Consider the following 25,885-nt stretch of genomic DNA (forward strand, 5'->3'; position numbering starts at 1 on the left):
TACACGTGAAAGCAGCAGTAAGTTTTTAAAATCACACAGTAATTACACACCAAAGTTTAAAACTCAAGTAAAATCTCCCGGCTTTTCGCCTCAGGAGCTGGCAGGACTCTGTTCGCGCTTGTAGTTCAGCGCGCTTTTTAAAAGCTAAGCGGTGAGGGGGCGTGGCCTGAGGGTGGTGGGCGTGGCCGCAGTCTTCCCCTCAGCCGGCGCAGGTGTGTCAAGATCCCTCGTGAGCGCTGAGATCCGCTCGCCGGGAAAATGCACGTGAAAGCAGCAGTAAGTTTTTTAAATCACACAGTAATTACACACCAAAGTTTAAAACTCAAGTAAAATCTCCCGGCTTTTCGCCTCAGGAGCTGGCAGGACTCTGTTCGCGCTTGTAGTTCAGCAAGCTTTTTAAAAGCGAAGAGGTGAGGGGGCGTGGCCTGAGGGTGGTGGGCGTGGCCGCAGTCTTCCCCTCAGCCGGCGCAGGTGTGTCAAGATCCCTCGTGAGCGCTGAGATCCGCTCGCCGGGAAAATGCACGTGAAAGCAGCAGTAAGTTTTTAAAATCACACAGTAATTACACACCAAAGTTTAAAACTCAAGTAAAATCTCCCAGCTTTTCGCCTCAGGAGCTGGCAGAACTCTAGGTAGGTAGGCCCTAGGTCGACCATAGGGCAGGATGCATTGCAATTGAAAGGTTGGACATGTACTTTTAAGATTTACATGTCCTGGTAGTGTTTTTCTCTACTGTGGGGCCTACCTCTCCCATATAACAAAAAATATGTTGCCTTATTACATTTAATAAGTGCTAACTTTTGTTCGGGATCAGGTAAAGAAATTTTACTTTTTTGGGAGTCTGAGGGATTACAATTTAAACTCCTCTTAACAGTAAAACCCTAGTTATTCGGTGCATGCAACCTGTCCTAGGTCACATGACTGGGTCTAATTGGCAGTTGGATGCTGTATATTCCTCCCAGACAACCACACAATAGAGATATTAGGTGCACTTGGATAGGCCAGCAACTGCCAGGATGGGGGCACAGCCCCACTTGCAACTGAATAGACTGTGCTCTGCCTTCACACAAAGGACTGGTCACCCCTGCATTGTTCGTGTAGCCAATTTGGAGCCTGGGCAGGGGAAACAGGAAACTTCAAGCACTTCAAAGGGAATATTCGAGAATCTTTAAAGAAGGCACGAGGTATAAAAATAGGGTCCTCAGACCAACTCATCAGTTCCCTTTCAGAACCTGCAGAAGGACTCTGAGGACTGCCTGCTGCTGTGGCCTGCTCTGTACTCCACAAGACTGCGTTGCTGCACCTAGGTGGGCTGCTTTGCTGTCTGGAGCCTGCCCTGAACGCTCAGAGGCATGCCCTGCTGCTTCAGCGCTGTTTTATGACTCAAACGCCCAACTGCTAAAGTGACTCCAAAGGCAATGTTGGCTGGCCTCCTGATCAAAGCCTCACGAACAGAAAAGGCCCCAACCATATCAAAACCACACCTGGACCCAGCCTGAGAAGAGTCCTAAACCCGCAAGTGGTGCCCCTCCAGTCCTGGACCCTTTGCTGTGGTGTCAAAGGTGCCCAGATATCCAAATCCAAAACTCAGCATTAAGGAGTTTTTGGGCCAGATACTGCTCTCAGAACTGAGAGTAGACCGGGACTAACCTGCTTGTCTATGCGCCCAAGGTGAATCGTCAGTTGGCCTGACTTAGTGGCTTCCACTACAATCTTCTTTGCAACAAAAAATCCTATTCAGCGGTCCTTCGCCAAAGGGGTATTCGGCCTTGTGGAACTCTCGTCGGCTGAAGCCCCATGCCAAAAAAGAGATTACGTCTGTTCGTAAAAATCTTTACTGCGCCTTCATCGATCAGTTCCCCGAAGACAACGCACCCTCAGCAGGACACTGTCTGCAGCCTTGCCCAGCTGAACTTTTGTCAAAACACTTTCTTAAAAATTTCTTTCACGTCCAAAAGTAAGCGCTGACCGGGTACAATCCACTTCTTGTATCCAACTCGTGCGCCATTGCAGTCGGACATATTTTTGGGCTTAGACACGGTCTTGCGCGGCTAGATGTCTGCGGTTGGTGCTTTGATCTTTTATGAGCTACTTTTTACTTTAAACTTCAAACAATTCATAACTCTGGTTCTACTAATTAGAGTTTTGCCATTTTGATGTTACATAACTTATTAAAATGTACTCCCATTTTTCCAATTAGTGTGGGATGTTTCTTGTGATGTGTTTTCACTTTATTACGGTCTGTATGCTGCCTAAATACTGTACACACTGCCTCTAAGTTAAGCCTGACTGCCTTTGTGCCAAGTTACCAGAGGATAAGCACTGGTTAATTTAGTGATTTTTTTGGTTCACCCTGACAGATTGTGGTTGTTGCTTGAGCAGGGTTAACACCCCACTCAACCAAAAAATTCAATTTCTCACATAAACCTTTTGCATGGCACCCAGAGAAACTTGATTTGAGAGTCATGAGGAAAAAAATAATAGAATGTCACCTGCCCTTACCTGAAGTTATCCAGCACTGATAGCTTTCATAGATTCTCACAGACACTAAAATTCCCAATTGTCAGGCGGCTGGGAATCCTGAGAAGGATATGTAATATTTTCATCATTTGCACTGGATCTTTCACAGCTTCACATGATTGAACAAAGATTAATAAAGACTATCAGTTGTAGTAAGGCTCATTGTAAGTGCTGTGGACTGCACGTCAAGGCAGTAGTCCTTGGAGAAGAAGTACACTGTCTTCCAAGTCACTGCTCTGCAACTGTACTTTAGAGGAACCTCAGCAAAGAAATGAAATCGCTGCTGTGCCCCTTGTGGAATGAGCTCTGTGTTGCCAGATAGTTTTAAAAAAAAATATTTCTAATGAGGCCAGAAGCCTTCATAATACCAGACAATCCACAGTGAAACTCCTTTTTAAAAAGTGCTTTACTTTTGTTATGTTAACAAAAAGCCACTAAGAGGTGGTATGATTGCTGGGAGGTGCTTATTTTGATGTAACAGAACTTTACACTTCTTTTACTAACAAAGGAGAAGAATTATTTCTGTGCTGCTGAATCTGGTTGATGAAAAATATTAGTATGGGAATATTTTCAATCAAGGGAAATGACAGAAGCTCTTTAGATATGAACCTTTGGTTGGTTTTGAGGATAACTTTTTCCATGTGGAAACCAAGGCACGGTCTCTTCTAGTTGATGTAATTTCCACATTGCTGAATCATAACTGTTAATTAATTCAAATGAGGCTTTCATTAATGCTGCCAGAGCTATGTTAGGCTGTGCTGATGGTGCCGATTTTCACACTGGGGAAGAGTGCAGAAAACTGTTTTCATAAACCATTTGATAACCCTCAATGCAAATAACAATTTGCTGAACTTATCTTTAAATTTTTTCTAGATACTGCTCAAAAGTGGAATCTTAGAACAGTGTTTTAAGGTCAAGCCAAGTGGAGCAGGCCGAGCAAGAATGGATGTTGAGAAAATAGATTCAAATGATTAGAACTGTCGCAGAGATTCTGCTCCTACACAGAACTGCGCATAGAGACTCTGCATGCGAATGTTCTCCAAACTGTGTGTGCATGCTCTGCGCAGTGCATTATTAAACGCGCCAAAATCAGAGGTGGCCACAGCTGCAGATGTGTTATGTCTAGGAGGTGCGCTGATCAGACCGAACAACAACTCACTGTTCAGACATAGCTTACCAAGCAGGGCTGATACTATAGGAAAACATATTATTCTTGTGTGAAGCAAAATATTCTGCTAGACTCTAAACATTTATAATATTGTGTGCCGTGTGCAGAAGTAGCAGAGAGGAAAAATGGCGTTTAAACTTCTAATAAGCTCATGCTAACTTAACACAGTGTAAAGGCAAAGCCCATCTCCATGACAAAACATCACAAATTGGGCCGATTTCAGTTCGTGAATCTAGAGTAGAGTGTGATCTGGTCACTTACTACATTTGTCTGCACTCTTAATGCACCAAATACTAAGTCTTAAGCAGTTAGGTTGGTAAGTTTAAGAACCATGACTATGGAAGTAATTTACCTTCATCACTTGACAGAAAATGAATGTCTTTTGCAAATTGAGTCGGAGTTTTGGCTGACATCTACCACAAATGGGAGAACCAGCGCTGCCTATGCCAACTCTGGTGCGATCATGATGATCAGGCAATGTTCTGACCACATCTTGCAAAGCACCCTGGGTATTGGAGGAATCAGATGAAATGCATACAGATATTTGTCAGTCCAATCCATTAAAAAAGTTTTCTACATCAAGCATTCCATGTTCTGGTCAGGTTAGAAAAGGACCTAAAGTGAATCCATATCGCTGGAGGATCAACACCCACCTACTGTCCAGTTACCGTTTGTGGTTTGCTGCAAGTAAACTGTGACTCAGTGCAACTGCGCATGCATTGTCTGTTCCAGACACATGCTCTGCCGAAGAGTCCTCCTTGTGACTCATCGACTAATGCTAAAGACTCTGGGCTCATGAAGACAATCGGCGTGACCTTAACCTGTCCAACTAACTGAAGTACAAGATCTTAGTTGTATTGTCTTGGTGGATCAACTGGGTGTTTATCACTCAAAGCGGGAAATCTTTAAAACATACATAGCCTGACAGACCTTACGTCTAACAAGTATGCAGTGAAGTTTTCCTCAGGGACCATATATGACTAACAAATAAATTCTGCAACCTTCCCAAAAGGGATCTGTAATACGGAATAGTTGCTACCTGGGCAATAACTGTCATTTCTGCAAATGCATTTGGTCAAATCTAAAGCCTTTGAAGAGCTGCTTTGATTTGAAAGGCAACTGACAGTTAGTCATCCCAATCTCCTTCCACCTCCCTCGTGCCACTATTTCTTCAATTTTCTTGAACTGGACTCAATTGCAGTCTTCAATCTTTTTACAGCTGGATACAATAAGATATGAAACCTAATTGCCTAACCGATTAAGGATCTGCTGGCATCTGAGAAGTTCCTGTAATTGATGTGAAAATGATGCATTTGCTGCTGGCATTTATAAGGCTCTGTAACTGATGGTTCAGGAACCAAGGATTCTGGTGCAGGCAGCAGTGTCACAGGCTGATTTAAATTCAACAGCATGTTAGCAGACAAAGGAGCGCTGATAAATTGTCCCTTGCAACCCATAAAACTGGTGCAGGTAGTGGGAGAAATGATGGTGTTGGAACAAATGGGATGACAGCTGAAATGCAATGATCAACGAGGTATTCTCTGAAGAAGTTGTAGCCTTTTGTTCGCTGGAACAGATGAAGGATCAGTCCATTTAAGAGAAGCATGAATCAATGGAAAATTCTTTGTCATCAGCAAGGGGGCAACCTTCACAGAAGCCTCTTTTCACATGGCAGTACAATGTTCTACATGTAGAATATACAGTTGACAAGAAAGCAACAGAGATTAGAAAGGCAGCTGACAGTGAGTTATATGTTAAAGATTTCTGGTTGGTATTTGCGATAAATTCAGACAGACTGACATTTTGCTGTTGATTTCTCAGCAGTTGAGAATTACATTTTTTGCTTGGCTGCAGGCAATTGTGGAAGGCTGGATGACAGCACCTTAGCGGCAGTATCAGTGAGTCGTTTGGCCACCTCAAAAGTCGAGGGAGAGAACCAGTTTTTGAGTTTACTGGTCAAACATAATTTTCTTCTTTTCAGGAACTGGCTTTGAAGAAGGAGTAGTTTCTGTCCTGTAACTCCAGTTCTGTAGTAGGGGTATCTCTGTTATAGTCATAGTCCCGCCCATGTGCGTGGACCCCGGAGCAATCAAATATAATCTCTTAAGTTGTCAAAAAATGCAAACATGCACAGACACCGAAGAGAGAATTTAAAGACAGATAATGCAGCCTATATCCACAGGCTACACGGTCCAGTACTTCAACTAGAAATTCCACCAAAAAACCCACAAACAGCATAGCCTCTCCAGCTTATTCCACAGAGAAAGCTTTCCTTTTTTCAGCAAAAGCCTCTGGAATGATAGAGAGGAAGGAGTGGACAGACAACCCCCATAGGCTGCCATTATGTGGCTCAAAATAGGATACTGTGCCTTTAAGAGAACCATCCAGAACGTTCTCAGTATCCCAGAATGCACAGCAGGTCCCTTTTACTTTCAGTTCTTTTTTGAAGGCGTAACACGCCAGACCTGTAGCATTCCTTACATGAATATCTTTCTCCACCGGGGAGGAGGGTGGGCGCTTACGACTATAACAGAGCTACCCCTACTACAGAACTGGAGTTACAGGACAGAAACTACTCCTTCTGTAGTAGGGGATCTCTGTGCAAGCCCATCCCCACACCAAAGCGGCGGTGGAGAGAAAAGAAATAACACTACTACTGTGCGAACAGATTTCGCAGCGAAGCCTGCCCAACCTGAGCGTCTGTCCTGGCATCAGTGTCCAGACAGTAATGCTTAGCAAAGTTATGGACTGACTTCCAAGTGGCCACCTTGCAGATTTCCGCAATGGGAACATTACGAAGCAAAGCAGTCGTGGCAGCTTTGCCCCTGGTGGAATGAGCCTTAGGTTTACCCCCTAAGGTCTTATTAGCCTTCTAGTAACACAACTGTATACAGGACACAATCCACCTCGAGATAGACTGCTTCGAGGTAGCATGACCGGTCCTGACAGATCCATAATTGATGAACAATTAGTCTGACCTACGAATATCTTTGGTTTTATCCAGATAAAATTTCAACACCCTCCTAACATCCAGGGAATGCAGAGACCTTTCCACTGGAGATGAAGGATTTTGAAAAAACGTAGGTAACGTTATGGTCTGGTTAACATGGAAATCCGAGATAACCTTTGCAAGAAATTTAGGGTGAGTACGCATAACAACCTTAGCAGCATGAAATACAGTATAAGGTTCTTGGCAACACAACGCCTGAATTTCACTCACCCTGCGGGCCGATGTAATGGCCACGAGGAACGCCGCCTTCCAGGACAGGTGCTGCAACGAAGCCTTATGAATAGGTTCAAAAGGCTCCTTCATCAATCTGGGCAGCACCACATTCAATTCCCAGGAAGGCGAAGGAAGCCAGACAGAAGGGAACACTTTCTTCAAGCCTTCCAAAAAATCCTTGAACACAGGGATCTGGAAAAAGGAAGTCTGTGAAGGGCATTTCCTGTAGGCAGTCAGCGCAGCAAGATGAACAATGGAATGGACATTAAGGCCAGACTGCACCAATTGTAGAAGATACGGAAGGATGACATCTTCCTTACACGTCGTTGGATCATAGTTCTTGGACTTGTACCAGATGCAGAATCTCTTCCACTGGTAAGCATAGGAAGTCCTAGTGGAAGGTCGCTTAGCCTCCTTCAGTATGTAAATGTAAATGTAAATGTATTTCGATTTATATAGCGCACGAATCACCCAGGGGTCTCAAGGCGCTTGCTTAGGGAACCCGTCCTGGTATTCCCCTGTGAGATACCCCGGCAGGGTATTCACAAGGCGAAAGCCAGGCATCCCGCCGCGAGGGGCCGTAGTGGAGATTAAGCAAGCTATTGCCCAGAGTCGCAGAGTGTGACCCCGTGAGTCGAGTAGGCACCGGAGCGAGAATTGTCATGTCCGTGGAATTTTTGTGCCCGAGACCCGCCTAGGCGGGGAATCGAACCCTGGTCCACGGCTGATCTCAGCTTCCAGGTCTGCCGCCTCTAACCACTGAGCCACGCTTCATACAATCCTCTGGTAGATTAAAATGGCCATACTCAGGAGCCATGCCGCCAAACTCAAAGACGAGAGGTTGGGGTGCACCATCTGCCCCCCCGAACTTCGTGAGAAGGTCCGGCCGGCACGGCAGCCGTATGTGAGGAAGGAGAGACCGGTGAAGCAGGTCCGTGAACCACCACTGTCTGGGCCATTCCGGGGCAATCAGTATCATCCGCGCCCTGGACTGGGACAGCTTGATGAGCACCGCCGGAATCAGGGGAATGGGTGGAAAAGCGTACAGAAATCTGTTTGACCAGTTGATCCATAGCGCATTCCCCAGCGTCCCCTGCTGGTAGTACCTGGAGGCGAAGTCTCGGCATTTGCTGTTTTCGGCGGTGGCGAACAGATCTACGTCTGGAGTCCCCCACCTTGCAAAGACGTTTCCTAGTACTTCGTCGTTTATGACCCATTCGTGGTTTTCCTGAATCAGTCTGCTCAGTGCATCCGCCTGAACATTCTGCACACCTGGCAGATGGGTAGTCGTTATCGTCAGTCCTCTGGCTAGAAGCCAGCGCCAGATCGCCTGCGCCTCCTGTGACAGAGTGCGTGATCCCGAGCCCCCCGCTTGTTGAAGTAATACATCGTGGTCGTAATGTCCATCTGAACAAGCAGAGAGTTGGTCTGGAAGGACGGATGGAAGGCCTTCAGTGCCAAGTGAACAGCTCTGAGTTCCAGGAAATTGATGTGATACGTGGACTCCGTTGGGGACCACGTTCCTTGTATCTGTAAGTCTCCGGAGTGCGCCCCCCAGCCGTGGAGAGACACATCCGTCACGATAGTCTGTGTGGGAATGTCCTTGTGGAAGGGAACCCCTCTGAGGAGATTCTCCGCTGAACACCACCACTTCAGAGACTGAAAAGCATGCAGAGACAGTCGTATCTTGTCGTCCCAAGACCCCTTCCTCTGATCCCACTGATCCTCCAAGCACTCCTGCAATGGTCTCATGTGCAGCCGTGCGTGTGGCGTGAGGAAGAAACAAGAGGCCATCGACCCCAGTAGAGAAGACACCGTCCTCACTGTTGTAGATGGAGTGGTCATAAGAGCCTGAGCTTTCAGAAGGAGTGATAATCGTCTCTCCTCCGAAGGACACACGCTTGCTGACAGCGTATTGATGGAGGCTCCCAAGTACTGTATGCACTGGACCGGAGTCGGGACAGACTTGGACATGTTGATGTGCAACCCCAGCCTGTTCAAGAGAACGCACGCCTTCTGGAAGTGCGCTTGAGCTTCCGAGAAGGATGAGGGCTTGATCAACCAATCGTCCAGGTACGGGAAGACAAACACCTTGTTCTTCCTCAGGTGTGCCGCTACCACTGCCATGCACTTTGAGAATGTCCTGGGCGCAGACTTCAGCCCGAATGGCAGTACTGTGTACTGATAATGATTGGCGCCGACTTGGAATCGCAGAAACTTCCTGTGTTTGTGTGCAATGGGCACATGGAAGTACGCATCCTGTAGGTCTATAGCACATAGCCAGCCTCCCTGCTGCAGCTGAGGATAAATCTCATGCAACGACAGCATGCGAAATTTCACTCTGCGAATCCACTTGTTTGCTTGTCGCAAATCCAGAATGGGACTGAACTCGTTCTTGTCCTTCTTGCGAACCAGAAAGAACGGTGAGTACAGACCTCTTCCCCTTTGAGACAGAGGTACGTCTTCTATCGCCCTTTTCCTTAACAGGGTATCGGCCTCCGCCTGGAGTTCGTGCAGCTGAGACTGCAAACTGACCGGTGGAATTGCTGGAGGAGGGCTGGTGAAACGAAGACTGTATCCATTGCAAACAATATTCAGCACCCACTTGTCCTGAGTAATTTTTCTCCACTCTGCCAGAAAAAATTGAACGCTTCCCCCCACCGGAGTGGGTAACGGATGCTGGGGAAGTAACCGCTCATGGCCTAGACCCAGCCGGGCCTTTGTTCGCCGCTGCGGACTGCTGGCTGCCTCTGCCCTTCTGGCGCTTCTGGAAGGGCCTCCGGAACTGCTGCTGCTGTTGTTGCTGCTGTCCCGAAGCCTGCCCTCGCCCTCTGCCTTGTGCCCCGAACTGTCTCTGGAGGGGGCGGTAGGTCTTCTTTTCCTTGGGCTTTTCTAACCCGACGGCCGTCAGGGTCTCGGCTTCCGCTTTCATGCGGGCCATCTCATCGTCCGCATGCTTGCCAAACAGGGTCTCCCCCGAGAAAGGCAGGTTGGCCACCCGCTGTTGAGCCTCTGGCTTGAGAGACGTCAGGCGAAGCCAGGCGTGGCGCCGTTGGTTGACACCATGGCAGTACCCATGCGCCGCCAGAAGAGATACATCAGCATCCACGCTGATGAGTTGATTTGACACCAACATCCCCTCATTCAGGATCTCCTGAAAGTCCTCTTTCTTCTCTCGAGGAAGGAGCTCAGCGAATTGTTGGAGTAAAGCTGCGGCACTTGCAGCTTTCATCGCAGTAGACGCCGTCCCACAGACCTTCCTGCCCGCCGAGTCTAACCAGCGGCTCTCCTTATCAGGAGGTACCGTAGACGACGGGGTGGTGGCATGCTGCTTCCTAGCCGCCATCACTATGACTGAGTCCGGTGCCGGATCCATCCTGAGAAAAGCCGGGTCAGAATCTGGAGCCCGGTACTTCTTAAGGAGCCTGGGGGGAGCCGCCTTCGTCACCGCCGGAGTAAGGAACAACTCCTTGGCGGGCTCTACCAATCCTGGTACTAGAGGCAGCAACGGTCAAAACAGGTGCTTTTTATGTAGCGTCTCGAAAATCATGGATGTCGTGGGCGTGGGCACCGTCACCATGATGCCCAGTTTAGCCGCCCCCCCTCAGTAGAACATCTTGAAATGAAACGATATCGTCCACCGGCGACACCCTCGTCCCTGGGGATTCCGAAAAAGTCGGCGAGTATTCCCTGGTCCTAGAAGAGTCCGTATGGGATCTGGACCTGCGCCTCCTGTGGCGTCGTCTGGATCTCGTCAACGACCTATGACGACTACGCAACCTCTCCCTCCGGCCGGAGCGAGAGCACGATCTCCTCGGCTTCGGGCGCTCCACAGGTTTCACAGGAGCAGGAGACTGCGGCCTGACTGGGCGCCTTGGGTGAGGAGTACCCTTAGGCGGCGTCGGGTACCGTGGTAGTGAAGCCGTCCTCGGCGGAACCACAGGCGGTTTTGAAGGAGGGTGCAGAGGCTGGGAATGAGGAGGAGGCAATGGTGGAAGTGGAGGCGGAGTGGGAGTCCGCGGCGGAGGATCCTTGGGCAAGGGAGGAGGAGGAGGGGTAGCCGACCTCGGCTTAGGAGGTGTATATACCTCAGAGTACACAGATCCCTGTGACTCCCTCTTCTTTTTAGGTGGAGGCGAAGGAGAGGCTGTGTCTCCTATCGGCAAACGTCGCCGGTGCGCCCCAGCGGACCCAGAGGAATCCCTGGCGCCAGAACACCTTCTGCGCTTCCTTGGCGTCGAAGAACGCCGTCTCGACGTCAAGGAACGCCGCCTCGACGTCGACCAGCGTCGTCGTCTCGACCTTGAGCCTCGCCTGGACGTCGAACGGCTCCTCTGCAACGGCGACCGTCATCTTCTCGACGTCGACCGTCTCCTCCTCGAGCGCCTGCGAGTCTTCGCCGTCTTCCTCGACGTCGAGGATACCCTCGACGCCGACTTCATCCTCTTCGCCGACGGCGACCGGCGGTGTCGCCTCGACGGCGAGCGCCGACGCCGGGCCGAACTCTCTCCACGTCGATGACTCGACGGCGCCGATGACGTCGAGGACTCAGTCGACCTCGACGGCGGCCTGGTCCGTCCCCTCGACGTCGAACGTCGACGCCGCTTCGACCCAGAGCCCTGGGGAGACGGGGAACAGACTGCTTTCATCCCTGTCGACGCCGGCGGAGGATGGGAACGCTTGCTGGTCTTCCTGCCCCTGGGGAGCCCCCCAGAGGCCTCAGCATGGGCAGATGAAGCTTGCCCAGACCCACCTTGTGCCTTTAGTCTTCTATCTTCCAGGCCTTGGAGCCTGATCTTCAACCTCTCTCTCAGGATCCTGGAAGAGAAGCCCTGGCAAATGTCACACTCCTCTGGGACATGGGATGAGGGAAGGCAGATAATGCACACCTCATGTGGGTCAGACTTGGCCGTCTTCCTAGAACACTGGGCATTTGTCAAACAAAGCAGGCATTTTGACAAATAAAAGAGTGCTCAGAAACACACACAGGAAGAAAGCACCAAAGTACTTCGAATGAAAGCACTCAAACACTTGAAAAAGTGAAAAATCACTAAATAAACCCTTAAAAAGGGAGAGCTCAATGCTTCAGGGTCCTGCTAGCAGGAGCCGGAAAAAGAACTGAAAGTAAAAGGGACAGTGTAGCCTGTGGATATAGGCTGCATTATCTGTCTTTAAATTCTCTCTTGAGTGTCTGTGCAGGTTTGCATTTTTTGACAACTTAAAGAGATTATTTTTGATTGCTCTGGGGTCCACGCACATGGGCGGGACTATTCACTAGATTATGACTATACACAGAGATCCCCTACTACAGAAGCATAGTTTTCTTCTTCCAGAACCACTGATGATAATTCTTTTCTGTCTTCCAGGGCCTTCTTCGAATACAAGACACAGGATCATAGTGCAGATGAACATAAGAAACACACAGTTAATGCTTCTCTTCAGTACAAAAAATCATTCTATTGCCATAAGCAGTACATTTTTGGAACAATGACTACTTTCGCCAACTTTTAGGTATTCTACAATTGCGTACTGAAATCAAACGCTGCTGAATGGTCTTTCCTCTTAAGATGTAATAAAGAGCCCAGATAATTGTAGAAAGTTGTTGTAATTCTTGAGCAGAGCTCTTGAGGATTCCCTTACACAGACATCTGGTACAAAATCTGGCAGTTGAAACATTTGGGGTGAGGACTGCTCTATGTATCTTAACCTGATTGCAAAGAGGTCAAGTCATAAAATAGGAGGGACAGACAACATATTTTCTATGGCTGTTCAATGTTGTTGAGTATGTTATTGTATGGTGCTAAAGATTGGGGCCAGGGAATATTCAAGCATGTCAATTTCTGAAATATCTAATGAAGAACCACTGAAATTTGTCTAAAAGGCCCTCCTTCCGGCAGAGAAATACTCTAAGCCTAGCAGAATTTTTTTAATCAATATGGTCTTGAAATACACCAAATTCATTATGGTCCAGCCTTGCTGGAGAGAAAACAAATATTTACAACCAAGAGTTCAGGATTCACCAGCCAAGTGTGGAACATGATTACTGTTAAACATAAGAAGGTGGACTGAAGCAGACGGGATGGATTAATCAAGAGGAGAGAGGGAAATGCACAAGATAAGGAGAGAGAGAGTATAAAAGGGGTGTGAAAATAGAGTACAGCTAACATGGAGAAGATTGAATTGGGTTATGAAATAATTTGTGTTTCTTTCTTCCATTCGCATTATCTTCAATCTCATGCTTTCTTTAGGGCTGTTACCTGCCAGTTCCTTCATCCTTTTAACAGTAGGAAGTGCAGCGGGGGTTCGTGTCTGCAGAAAGAAAATGACCAGCAGAGTCAGGGCATAATTGTTCAGTAGTGGCCCACCTCCAAAAGGGTTTCCTGTGGTGAAAAGAAACAAGGTTGTATTACTTGACACACAGCCAGGATACAAATAATTTGAGTGGGGGGCTTGAAGGATTTGAAAGAGGTCCTGAACCCGCAACTGTCTGTCCGGAAGAAATATTCTATCAGCGTAAACTTAACAAATAAGCCATCAACAGAAATTTTACATTTGTATTACTTCAATGAGTATTGGTATTTCAGTACTGAGAGGGCAAAGCAAGGCTTCTGGACGTTTCACGAGTAAGTGGGCCACAAGCAGTTCTCCTACACCTTTCAGTTCAAAGGCTGGAACCGCCAAGAGACCCCTGAGGTCTCAAACGTGTTTTCCTTCAGTTGAAATAGCCTCAGTTTCCTTGTAAGTCTTGGTTCTATGCTCAGGACAACGATTTTTCTACAGACTCACTGCTCTTCACCGATGTTCAGCTCTTTAAGTTAAAACTTCTGGGTCTCCTTTGTATCTTCACATCTCCTTTTGTACTCTTTCCTACGCTTCCTGAGGATCCCACTTCTCAGACAAAACTACTAGATCTTTCAACGACTTATCTGAATGATGCTCCATCAGTTTCTTGAAGAATCCACACAGTTTTTATTTTCGTCATCATCATCAAGCAGGAGTCCCATCTAAACACCATTCTGTGAAACATCAGCGTCTAGCATGGAGCAGTGATGTCTATAGGTGATACCAGTCCCTTCACCGCTGATTATCAAAAGGTACCTGAATGCTTGTCATCAGTCCTCTTGAATCTATAGCTCCTCTGCTGTTCTGTTTGCAGTGTCATTTCATAATAATGTGTGGGACATGTATGAAAGATGCTAGTAACGTATGGAGTGTGGGGTTTGCACGTGTGCAACTGGACTGGTAAATGCTGGATTCCTTGTGTGCAGCACACAATGGGGGAGGATGGGGGATTATATCCTTAGTATTAGATGGGCATTGTCTTTCTCAGACATTTCAATCTGCCCATAGACTCCCTTCGGAAACCGGCTGGGAGTAGGAGGTAGCCTTTCAAGATTCTTTTTCTTAGCTCTCATTACCTCAGACAAGGTAAACCCTGTCCTTTCCAATTTCCTACATGTGACCATCTTCAATAGAAAACGGATCTTGAAATAGAGCAAAGCTTCATCCTCACCTGAGGCAGTTTAAAATGGTTTTGGTCTGGACTGAAGGGTAAGAAGCCCCAAAAGGACTACGTTACTTGCGTTACTTAACCTGCAAGCATCCATTCGTAGCCTGTAGTGTGTCAGGTTCACATGCTATGCACATTTCTGCCATCTGGTGTTGGGATCGAAATTTACAAGTAGTTTTTCTCAAGAGTCTTTTTTAATGGTAGTATGACATCGAATCTCCACCTCCTTGAGGGAAAGCACAAGTCCAACGGCTCTTTAGACTAGATTGTTAATTTTTTCTCCCGCCATGTTGGCGAATGAGGATGTAGTGTTATAAGATAGTAGATGCTGTTGAACATGCGTGCAATAATACATATATGTGTACATCTGACACCATCTTTTACCTGCCAGGCAGGCAGGAGGGTGCATGTGAATCTGTAGTACTACATACTACAAATAGATGCTTACAGGGTAAGTAACATACCCCATTCGTTGCACGTATTAGCTGCACATTCACAAGCTAAACATCGACTGTAAAGCATTACTCCGCTGGCGATGGCTTTAGGCATTAGATGGTGCAGTTGTTTGAAATAATGTACATAAAACTGTTTGCCCTACCAGAGATTGTTGTCTGGCATCAACATCCACACAGTAGTGTGTTGTAAATGTGTGTGGGTTTGTCCATGTATCTGCTTAGCAGATATAGAATAGTGGTATGTTAAAAGTAATTGTTGCACTTTACATTCTTTTAGAATGTGCTCTTGGAAATGTTGGCAGATTTGTTTTTGCTTTTATTTAGCACATTTTGCTGCACATGACAATCCACCTTGCAATTCCTGCTTTTGACATGGGGTTACCTTTTCTAGGATTCGAGAAAGCTACAAATAGCTGTTGTGCCTTTCTAAATTGTAGTTCTCTCAATGCAGTACATGAGGGCCTGTTTAATATCAAGTGTATGAAGGGCCCTTTCTGCCACTATTTCTAGTTCTGGAAAGCCTGGCAGATCCAGTGTTTGATTTAGGTGAAAAGGAGAGATGACCCTTGGTAGGAATTTTGAATTTGTATGTAGTTGAACCGTATCTTGGAAAACTCGAAAATAAGGTTCCTCAATAGTTCATGCATGCATTTCACTGATTTTTTTTAAGGAAGGCATAGCTACAAGGAAAGCTACCTTCCAAGTCAGAAACTGGAACGGACATGAATGGATTGGTCCAAAAGGTGTGGACATTAGTCATGTTAGCTCCACATTTAAGTTCCATGATGGGACTGGTGGTGTTCGTAGTGGAATTGCCCTTTTTTAACCTTCAATAAAAGCTTTAATTACTGGTATTTTAAAAAAGTGATTGATGTTTGTGATTTTGCAAATAAGCAACAATGGCTGCTAGAAGTAGTCTTATGGAAGTGTATGCCAAATGTGACTTTTGGAGGTGTAGCACGTAGCATACAAGCTGTTGCACTGCAGGTGTGCAAAGGTCTACATTTTGAGCAATACAATAATGTGCGAAACGTTTCCATTTGTCTGCATAACATGCTTTTGTTGTAGGCCGCCATGCCTCCTTAAGAATGTACATTCATTATGGAGGCAATTGTAAATATTCAAACTCTATGACTTCAGGAGCCAAACTGCTCGGTTGAGTGGTTTGGGATCTGGGTGCCTGGCCCTCCCCTTGCCGTGCTGGGAAGATCTGGTGTGTTGTGAAGCTTCTTGTGAAGTACTAGGGCAGTTCCAATAATTTCATGCTCCGGTTGGAGATTCAAGAATCATCTTGAGTGATGTTTGTCTGATTTTCCTGATCAGATATGGAATGAGTGGGAGAGGTGGAAAAGCCTATGCAAATATCCCTGACCAGTTCATCCATAGAGTATTGCAATTGGACGGTGGATGTGGGTGCCTGGAGGCAAGCTTAGGCATTTTGAGTTGTCTTTGTGGCAAATAAGTCTATTGTGCCCCAACGTTGGAAGTACTTGTGTAGGATTTGTGGTTGGAGTTCCCATTCGTGGACTTGCTGCGCCCTGCTTAGTAAGTCTGCTATTAAACTGTCCACCCCTGGAAGATATTCTGCTAGGAGGTAAATGTGGTGAGGCCCAATGCCATATGGCCTATGCCATTTGAGACAACTGAAGTGAATGTGTCCCTCCTTGTTTCTGAATGGAATACATTGCAGTAATATTGTCTGACCGTAGAAGAACATTCTTCCCTGCTATATTGGGGGGGGAGCTTTAAGAGCCATCTGTATGGCTATGAGCACCTGGAAATTGATGTGGAATGTTTTTGGGTGAAGAGTCCCCTGTACTGTGATGCTCTCCATGTGTGCTCCCCAACCCATGAGTGATGCATCTGTTATAGTCACTTGCAGAATTGGGCCCAAGATAGATCTGCCCTTCAGAGTGTTGTGTGTGTTCCACCACTTTAAAAACTGATGGACCCTGGGAAAAACCAATACTAGAGCCTCCAAATTGCTCTCCGCTTGTGACCACGGATATGGCAGACATTCCTGTAATAGGCGCATGTGTAGTCTGACATGTGGAACTGTTGCTACACAAGAGGCCATCATGCCATGAAGACCTCCACTGTCTTGACTGTTAGGTGACAATGTGGCTGAAAAAGAGCCAGTTGGTTCTGGAGATTTATTTATTACGGAGTTTTATATAGCACGAACCTGACCCGAAGGTATCGGGTATCAGAGCGCTTTAAATAGCACCAGTTGCGTTACATGAGGACACATTCATTTTTGTTAGGCACGGGGAGATTACGTGATTTGCCCAGAATCACAGGAAGTTCAGCGTCATTGCCGAGACTTGAACCCATCTCCCCAGATTCGAGGTCGACCGCCCTACCCGTTGGGCCAACTGCTCTCCCCTAAGCCCTTTGAGAATTGGGGTAAGCTTTGGCTGAGATCGAATTCAGTATGGCACCCATATATTGCTGAATCTGAAGAGGTTGTAAGCGGGGATTTGTGGCATTTATTGTGAATCTCAGTTTGTGTGGCAGATTGATGATGGCTTTGCAGTCTCGTCTGTATGCTTGAACTCTTGATCAACCAATTGTCTAGGTATGGGAATACATGTATGTCCTATCTTCTTACATGGGCTGCTGCCACAGCTAAACAATTTGTTACCCCGAATGGTAATATTTTGAACTGGTAATGACGACTTACCACAAACTGGACATACCAGCAATGTGCAGGATGAATTAGTATATGAAAATAAGTGTCCTTCAGATCTAGTGCTGTCATTTATTTATTTATTTATTTATCTAAGTTTTGTATAGCGCTAGCTAGACCCGAAGGTATCATGAAGTCGCCTTTTTGTCGTGGTGGTATCACATCTTGTAGTGTCAATGTGGAAGTGTTCTGATAAGATGTGTAGGTTGAGCAGTCATAGATTCAGTATTGGTCTTAATGTCCCATCTTTTTGGGGTGTTAACCCCTTCGACGCTCATGACGAGCTGGGCTCGTCATGGCGTAGCCTCCTCGCACGCTCATGACGAGCCCAGCTCGTCACGTAAAGTGCGCTTTTTAAAAACCCAGCGTACGGGCGGAATTCCGCCCGCACGCATGCGGTTAAAAACTATAGGATTATACTCCCTTGCCTTCGTGTCTGTGTGGTACAGGCTCTATGGCCCCCTTTTGCAGCCGAGCTTTCACCTCTTCTTTGAGAAGGTGTATACGCTGAGGATTTAGGATTTGTCTGCAAGGAGGAATGTTTTGTGGGCGGCTTTTTAGTTCTATGCAATACCCCTAGTGGATTATGACCAGCACCCACCAGTCTGATGTTACATTCGTGCCACAACTTGTGGAACTGTTGTGGCCTTCCCCCGACAGGTGTTATATGATCGGGGGAATGGAAGGTAAGTCACTGCTTAGAGGAAGGGGTTCCCCTTGCATGCGTTCCTCTATCTTTTCCTTGTGGATTGAATCCTCCTCTATAATAGCTTTTCCCAGCTTATTGATGGTGCTGCTGTTTTGGATACGTTTGGGTGTAAGGAGTGGTGGTTTAAGAAGCGCCTCTTCCCTGATACCTCCAAAAGGAATGTTCTTAGGTGTTGCAGCCAGCAGGACTCCAATAGTTTTAGCAGTCTCAGTGTGTTTTTTAATTTTTTCATGTTGGGCGCTTGAATAGGTGTTTTCAATCAAATGACATGATAAGTAAATGTTGCTGCACCTTCGGCATAAAACCGATATGCAATGCCATACAATTCTGCATAGTAGAAGAGAGGAATTTACTCCTCTTGTAGCTGTGTCTGCACTGTGTAGGGCACAACGTATACTTGCATTAGACACTTTTCTACCCTCTGTCTTCTCCTCTCTTTGTATACTGTTCAGGGAGGTGTTGAAGAAGATCTTCCATCTCATACCATGTTGTCCTGTTGTATCTGGACAGGAGTATCACTGAGTAAGCAATGCGCCAGTGGTTGGCGTGTCCAGTTTTTAAAACGTTTTTTTTAAAACAAAGTTTTATATAGCACAAACTTGACCCGAAGGTATCGGGTATAAGGGCACTTTACATAGCACCAGTTGCATTACATGAGGACCCATTCATTTTTGTAAGGCACGAGGAGATTAGGTTATTTGCCCAGAATCACAGGATGTTAAGCATCATTGCCGGGACTTGAACCCGGTTCCCCAGATTCGAGGTCGACTGCCTTAGCCATTAGGCCAACTCTTCTCCCCGCCAGTTGCTACCCACTCTCTTTCCTGCTTCATCATTATACTTACTCTCCATATCAGGATGTGGGGTGTCTCCAGTGACTTGAGCAGCATCTCTCTTTCTAGTTATTGGAACTACTAAGGAATCAGCTGTTGGAAGTCCCCTGATGTAAAGACGGTCATTGGATGAGGATTTGTACTTTCTCTCTATTCGTGGAGTAAGGACGCTTGTCTTGACATGGTTTTTAAAAATTTCTGTTCAGACTTTAAGCATGGACCCAATCATTGCGAGATATTGCACTGTAGGTTCTGTTTTTTGTTTTGTTTTTGTTTTAACAACTTTATTTAGCATTTTGTTAGAAAGAAACATGACACACATTTCAAAGTCATCAAATGTATCAATGAAGACAATTATCCGGAGGAATTTTGAGCACATCCATGCCTCTGACATGGACAAAAGGATTGATCAAGCAAAGTCCAGCATTATTCCACGACCCAAGATAGCTGCCATGGCTTCCCTCTCATACAGAATTGAAAATTGCATACTATGCAAAAATGTATGTCAATAGACAGTACCAGTGGAACAAGAAAGTATCTTGTTGGTGATAAGCTTTGTAAGGATAAGTTACTTACCTGTAATCCTAGTTCCTTCCAGGGGTATCCTCATCAAAGTTATAAGCACATGAATATTCCCGCCCTTGCGCTGGGACCCCAGAAAAACATATACACATATATGTGAAAACATATATGAAGATATATGAAGATATATATATATATATATATATATATATTAACAAAAACAACAAACGCAGCCTTCCATAAACCAAAAGCTGAGTAATGCTATAAGAATTCTCTTTGCACATATACACAAACCGAAGAAAAAGCAGGAGAAAAATAAAGCACATTTGTAACTGCTTTAATGCACAGTAAAAACCACAATCCTGCAAAGAGGAATGAAAGCATTGCCAGCCAGCTCACAGGCTGCATTGTAGAAAACTTACTGTAGAAAAGCTGAAAAGCTAACTCATAGACCTACACAGAAAAAACTGCCACCGTGCCTTTAAGGCAGCCATGACCCCTAGCTTCCCATCATGCCTCCGGGGTGACAGTTAGGTCAGTTGTTCTTTGCGGAGACCCAAAGGCCAGGGCACATAGAGATTACATTTACCTTGATCCTTTGCCAGGGGAGATGGGAGGGTTGCTTATGATTTTGATGAGGATACCCCTGGAAGAGAACTAGGATTACAAGTAAGTAACTTATCCTTCTCTTCCAGGGGATCCTCATCAATAGTCATAAGCACATGAATAGAGTAGCAAGCCCATCCCCTCTTCCTGCGGGAAATCGATAAACATAAAAACAAGCAGACATTAATAAAAACATCATAACTCCAATCAAGCTAGACTCCTCAAGGAGGCGTGGCCTACTTGGGTTACTGCTCTGGAGTCAGAATCAAGACAGTAGTGTCTAGTAAACGTGTGTACCGACTTCCAAGTTGCTGCCTTGCAAATCTTGGCCATCGGTACATTATGTAAGAAGGCTATTGTAGCTGCTTTTCCCCTAGTGGAGTGAGCTTTATGGGGATCCAATAGAGGCTTTTTCGCCAATTGATAAGCCAGTTTAATGCAGGATACTATCCACCTCGAAATGGATCGTTTGGAGGCTGGAAAACCTGTCCTAACGGTACCATAGTGAATAAACAATTGGTCGGACCTTCTAATGGATTGTGTTACCTCCAAAAAGAATTTAAGAACCCTCTTGTGATCTAGTGAGTGAAGAGACCTCTGCTGGTGTAGCTGGATTGTGAAAAAAAGAGGGAAGAGAAATTGTCTGGTTGACATGGAAGTCAGACACCACTTTTGGTAGGAAAGAAAGATGAGACCTCAAAACCACCCAATTGTAATGGAAGATCGTATATGGTTCCTTCAAACAGTGCCTGAATTTCACTCACTCTGCGTGCTGACGTAATAGCGACTAGAAAAAACACTTTCCATGTTAGGTGCTGTAAAGTGGCCTCATGATTGGGTTCAAAAGGAGGACCCATAAATTTGGACAAAACTAGGTTCAACTCTCAAGTCGGAGAAGGAGGTCAGACGGGGGAAAATCCTTCTTCAACCCCTGAAGGAAATCTTTCACCACCTGAAGCTGAAAGAAAGAAGGTTGTTTAGGTGACTTTCTGTAGGCTGTAATGGCCGCCAAATTAACTTTTATAGAGGTGTACTTCAAACCTGATTTGGTTAAATAAAGAAGTTATGGCAAGATTACCTCCTCTTGCCCGCTAGTAGGATTACAACCATTACGCATACCCACAAGAAAAATCTCTTCCATTTAAAAGAGTAAGAACTTCTTGTGGATGGTCTCTTTGGCTCCCTCAATATGTTCATACAGTCCTGAGGCAGATTCAAGTGTCTGTTTTGCAGGACCTCAGGAGCCATGCTGTCAAGCTCAGTGAGGGCAGGCTGGGGTGCAGAATCTTCCCGCCCATTTTGGTTAGAAGGTCCGGTTTGCACGGAAGCTTCCTGTACGGACAGATCGAGAGCTGCAATAGGTCCAGATACCAACATTGGCGAGGCCAGTCCGGTGCTATCAGGATCATCTTCATCCTGGATCGGATGAGCTTGGTCACCACCTTCGGGATGAGAGGAAGGGGTGGAAAGGCGTATGCAAACATCCAGGACCAGACTATCAAAAGAGCATTCCCTCTCATTCTGGCTGGTAAAATCTTGACGCGAATGCGTGGCATTTTCTGTTTAGATCGTCTGCAAAGAGGTCGATGGATGGACGACCCCATTGATGAAAGATGTCTGCCACCACGTCGTTGAGCACCCAGTCTTCTTGTTCTCCGAAGTGTCGACTGAGAGCGTCAGCCTGCACGTTCTGTTCTCCTGGCAGATGCACCGCTATAATCAAGAGATTCCTGGCCAAGAGCCAGTGCCAAATCGCTTGGGATTCCAGTGAAAGTGGGCGAGAATTAACCCTGGGCGAAGAACTACGCTCCGCTCGCGGAGCTTGCGGAGTTTCGGCAACTCCGCGTTCTACGGAGAACGCGAAGCTGTCGATTACTCCGCGATCCAGTGCGTAGCGTAGTTCTCGCGCGCTGAATAACATTATCGCGTGCGCGGCAATGGCTTACCTTCGTTCTGCGTTCGTTTTTTCCTGCCGCCGGGGTAAGTTCGCGCGATATTTGACGCGATCACGCACTTTGGCAGTGCGAACGAGAAGATGAGTTCCCGAACATGTCTAACACAACGCGAACACGTTACTTGTGACCCGGAACAGGAAATAAGGGAACGCAAGCGGGCGGGACAAACCTCTTGAGTAACTTAGCGCGCTAGCTATCTCGAGCATGCAGGCAGCGCCCCGAACACGCGCACCGCGCTCCCGAAGACGAAAAACGGCGCGCGAACGGGTCTAGCAAGCAACTACGCATGTCCGCGGAGCTACGCGTAGCTTGCGGAGTGCAAGTGCGTGTTCGCGTAGCTTCGCGGAGTGCGGCTACGCGAACTACGCCCAGGGTTAGCGAGAATATGTTCCACCTTGTTTGTTTAAGTAATACATGGTGGTTGTAATGTCCGTTTGTATCAGTATCGACTCGCACTGAATCGATGGATGGAATGCTTTGAGGGGGATGATGAACTGCCTGCAGTTCTAACATGTTGATATGATAGGTTTGCTCTTTGCTCGACCATCTGCCCTGAGTCTGTAGGCGACCCAAGTAAGCCCCCCCCCATCCCTGAAGAGATGCACCTGTGATCAGGGATTGTTTTGAAAGAGGATGATGGAAAGGGACTCCCAGTAGGAGATTTTTCGGCTGACTCCACCAGGAAATGGACGTTTTTGCTGAGTGGGAAAGGAGAATCCTCCCAATGCCCTGAGGATTGATCCCATTTGTGTTCCAGATCTTGCTGTAGCGGTCTCATTCTCAATCTGGAGTTGGGGATGAGAAAGATGCAAGAGGCCATCGACCCCAGCAGGGATGCCACTTGTCATGCTGATGCGCTTGAAGAAGGGTATTGCACTTGTGCATTGATAAAAGTCGCTCCTCCGAAGGAAACACTTTTCCTACGCTGAAGTCTATGATGGCGCCCAGATAATGGAGAGTTTGAGTGAGCTGATTTTTCCATGTTCACATGAAGGCCCAAACGGTGTAGCAGATTTAGGCAGATTCGATAGTCGTTCCTCAGCATTTGGGGGATGAACCCTTCAACAGCCAATCGTCCACATACGGATACACGAACAGGCCGAGACGATGTAAAGCTGCGGCCACAACTGCCATGCATTTCGTGAATACCCTCGGCGCAGATTTGAGGGCGAACGGTAAGACTCTGAACTGGTAATGTTTGGCGCCTACCATAAATCTCAGGAATTTGCGATGATGTGGAGCAATCGGTATGTGGAAGTACGCATCTTGGAGGTCTATCGAACACATCCAATCCCCTTTCTGCAGGTGCGGATATATTTGATGTTACTCCAACATACGAAACTTCTACTTCTGAATGACCTTGTTCAGAGATCGAAGATCCAGGATAGGTCTGAAATGTATCTGCTTGGTCTTTTTTTGGCACAAGGAAATACCTGGAATAGACTCCTTTTCCTTGCTGAGTAGGAGGAACCTCTTCTAATGCCAATTTTTGTAGAAGGATCGAAACCTCCTGACGTTGTAGTTTTAGTTGGTGAGGGTGTGATCTTACTGGAGGAACGTTCATTGGTGGTTCGAGGAAACGTAGCGCATATCCACTGCTCAGTATATTTAGCACCCACTGATCTTTGGTTATGTTGCAACACTTTGCTACATGACTTGAGATACTTCCTCCCACTGGAGTGGGCAACGGCGCTAGAGGAAGTAGAAAATCATTGCTTCCCTGAGGCTTTGGCTGCAGTGGAGGATTGCTGTTGCTGTCGTCCTCTGTCTCTGGAGGATCTACAGCTTTGGAAATGAGATTTGGACTGTTGGAATTGCCTCTGCAACTATTGAGGGGTTGGAACCCTCAGATGGTAGTTTTTACAGTTGTAAGACCTGTATTGGCGCTTGAATTCTTTTCCAAGTCTACGGCCTTCAGCGTGTCCAGCTCGGCCTTCATCCTAGCCATCTCCTCGTCGGTGTGGGTGCCAAAAAGAGAGCTGCCAGAGAAAGGTAGATTTAAGATGTGTTGTTGGGCTTCAGGTTTCAAAGCCGTTAAACGTAACCAGGAAGACCTCCTTGCACATATTCCAAGCGCATATGAATGTGCAGCCAGAGAAGCCCCAACTGCTGCTGTACTGATTACTTGATTGGCTACTAGCGCCCCTTCCTGGAGAATCTCAGCAAAATCTTGGCACTTCTCTTTCGGCAGTTTGTCTTTAAAGTGCTCCAGGGAATACCATAAAGATCTGTCATAACGGTCCAACAGGGCTGCAGCACTAGACCCTTTTAAAGAGGCCTCCGCTGAACCACATGCCTTTCTCTCTCCTTTTCTGGAGCAACTGAGGAAGAAGAGGAGACCACATGCGTTTTCTTCGCTGCTGCGATGATCACCGAGTCCGGTGGCGGATCCGATTTTAGAAGTAGGGGATCCTGATCAGCAGGCTTGTACTTCTTCTGGATTCACGCAGGAGCAGATCTGATCGATGATGGAGTGAGGAAAGTGTCCATCACAGTCTGAAGGAGACCAGGAACCAGTGGGAGCAAGGGCCTAGACACAGACCGTTGGTGAATATAACTGACGCCGATGCTTGAGGTGCGGACATCTGTAAATTCAGTTTCTGTGCTCCTCTGGGAAGCACATAGTAGAAGGTATTGATGTCATCAATATGCGTCATCAATATGCGATGCTGTTGATGGAGGACTGTCCGAGTGGGTAGGTGAATAATCCCTCTGAGAGGATCTAGTCGAGGAGGATGACAAAGAAGGGGATCTTAATCTTTTACAGTGGGTATGAGAAGATCTGTGCACTGGAGACATGTCACGGCGATGTCTGGGCAGAGTAGCAGGTGACCTGTCCACAGCTTGCACCAACCGTGCTAGTGGCGACCTATGCAGCGGACTGGAATAATCCTCAGGCCGTTGTGCTGTTCCTGCAGATCCTTACTACCTACGGCAAGAAGCCATCTTGGAGAAAGATGAACAGAAGGCAATCTATGCCCTTGTGTAGGAGATTTCCGTGCTTGTCGCTCTGGAGATGGAGAAGATGAGCTTCTCGATGTCGAGTTCACAGGAGTAGAGCCTCTGGGTGATTAAGAAGGCTCTGCGTGATCTTTGGAGGTGGAACGGTGTGAGGAACGGTGTGACATCGACGGTGACTGCCTCAACGTTGAACGGCTATGCGTCACCAGTACTGGAGAGCTTTTTGGGAGAGATGTTAGCTTCGGTGACCTTCTCGACGTCGAGTGATGCTCTGCCGATGGGGAAACTCCTCCCGTCGTCGAACCCTTCGACCTCACTGATCCCGATCTCGACGTTGATCACCCGGTAGGCCTCAACGGAGGAGTGTGTATCGACTGAGAGAACCTTCTCGACGTCGGGTCCTTCGATCTCTCTGATCTCGTTTTCGACGTTAAGCGTCCAGCAGAACTCAATGGGAGGTCTTCTCGATGTCAACAGAGATCGCTGCCTCAATGTCGAACGCCTCCTCGAATATTTTACCTTCGGTCTCGACGACGAGTTCTTCGGCGCCGATGCAGATCTGGCTCTCGACGTTGACCGCCGCCTGCATGACGTCAACGGGGATGTACGCTTCGACTTCGTTAGCTGTACCTCTGGCGACGGCGAAGCATGTCTTGACGTCAAACGCAGTGCCAGCGGAGAACGACTCCTCGATGCCGATCCCCGCCAGGTTGGCGACAGCGGAGGGTGTGACGTA

The 25,885-nt window shown here is 46.9% G+C and overlaps 2 protein-coding genes across 3 annotated transcripts in view; one reads left to right on the plus strand and one right to left on the minus strand.

The window, feature by feature from the left end:
* The window catches only part of HNRNPUL2 (heterogeneous nuclear ribonucleoprotein U like 2), a 473,541-nt gene that overhangs the window by 424,662 nt on the left and 22,994 nt on the right, over window positions 1-25,885 (plus strand). The window lies entirely within an intron of this gene.
* The window catches only part of TUT1 (terminal uridylyl transferase 1, U6 snRNA-specific), a 233,739-nt gene that overhangs the window by 66,729 nt on the left and 141,125 nt on the right, over window positions 1-25,885 (minus strand). Inside the window, exon 8 of the mRNA XM_078660593.1 lies at window positions 13,167-13,289. Within this exon, the coding sequence (XP_078516719.1) occupies window positions 13,167-13,289 (123 nt within the window). The remainder of the gene's footprint in view (window positions 1-13,166; window positions 13,290-25,885) is intronic.

This window comes from Lissotriton helveticus, chromosome 9, assembly GCF_964261635.1.
Source record: "Lissotriton helveticus chromosome 9, aLisHel1.1, whole genome shotgun sequence".
Classification (NCBI taxonomy): Eukaryota; Metazoa; Chordata; class Amphibia; order Caudata; family Salamandridae; genus Lissotriton; species Lissotriton helveticus.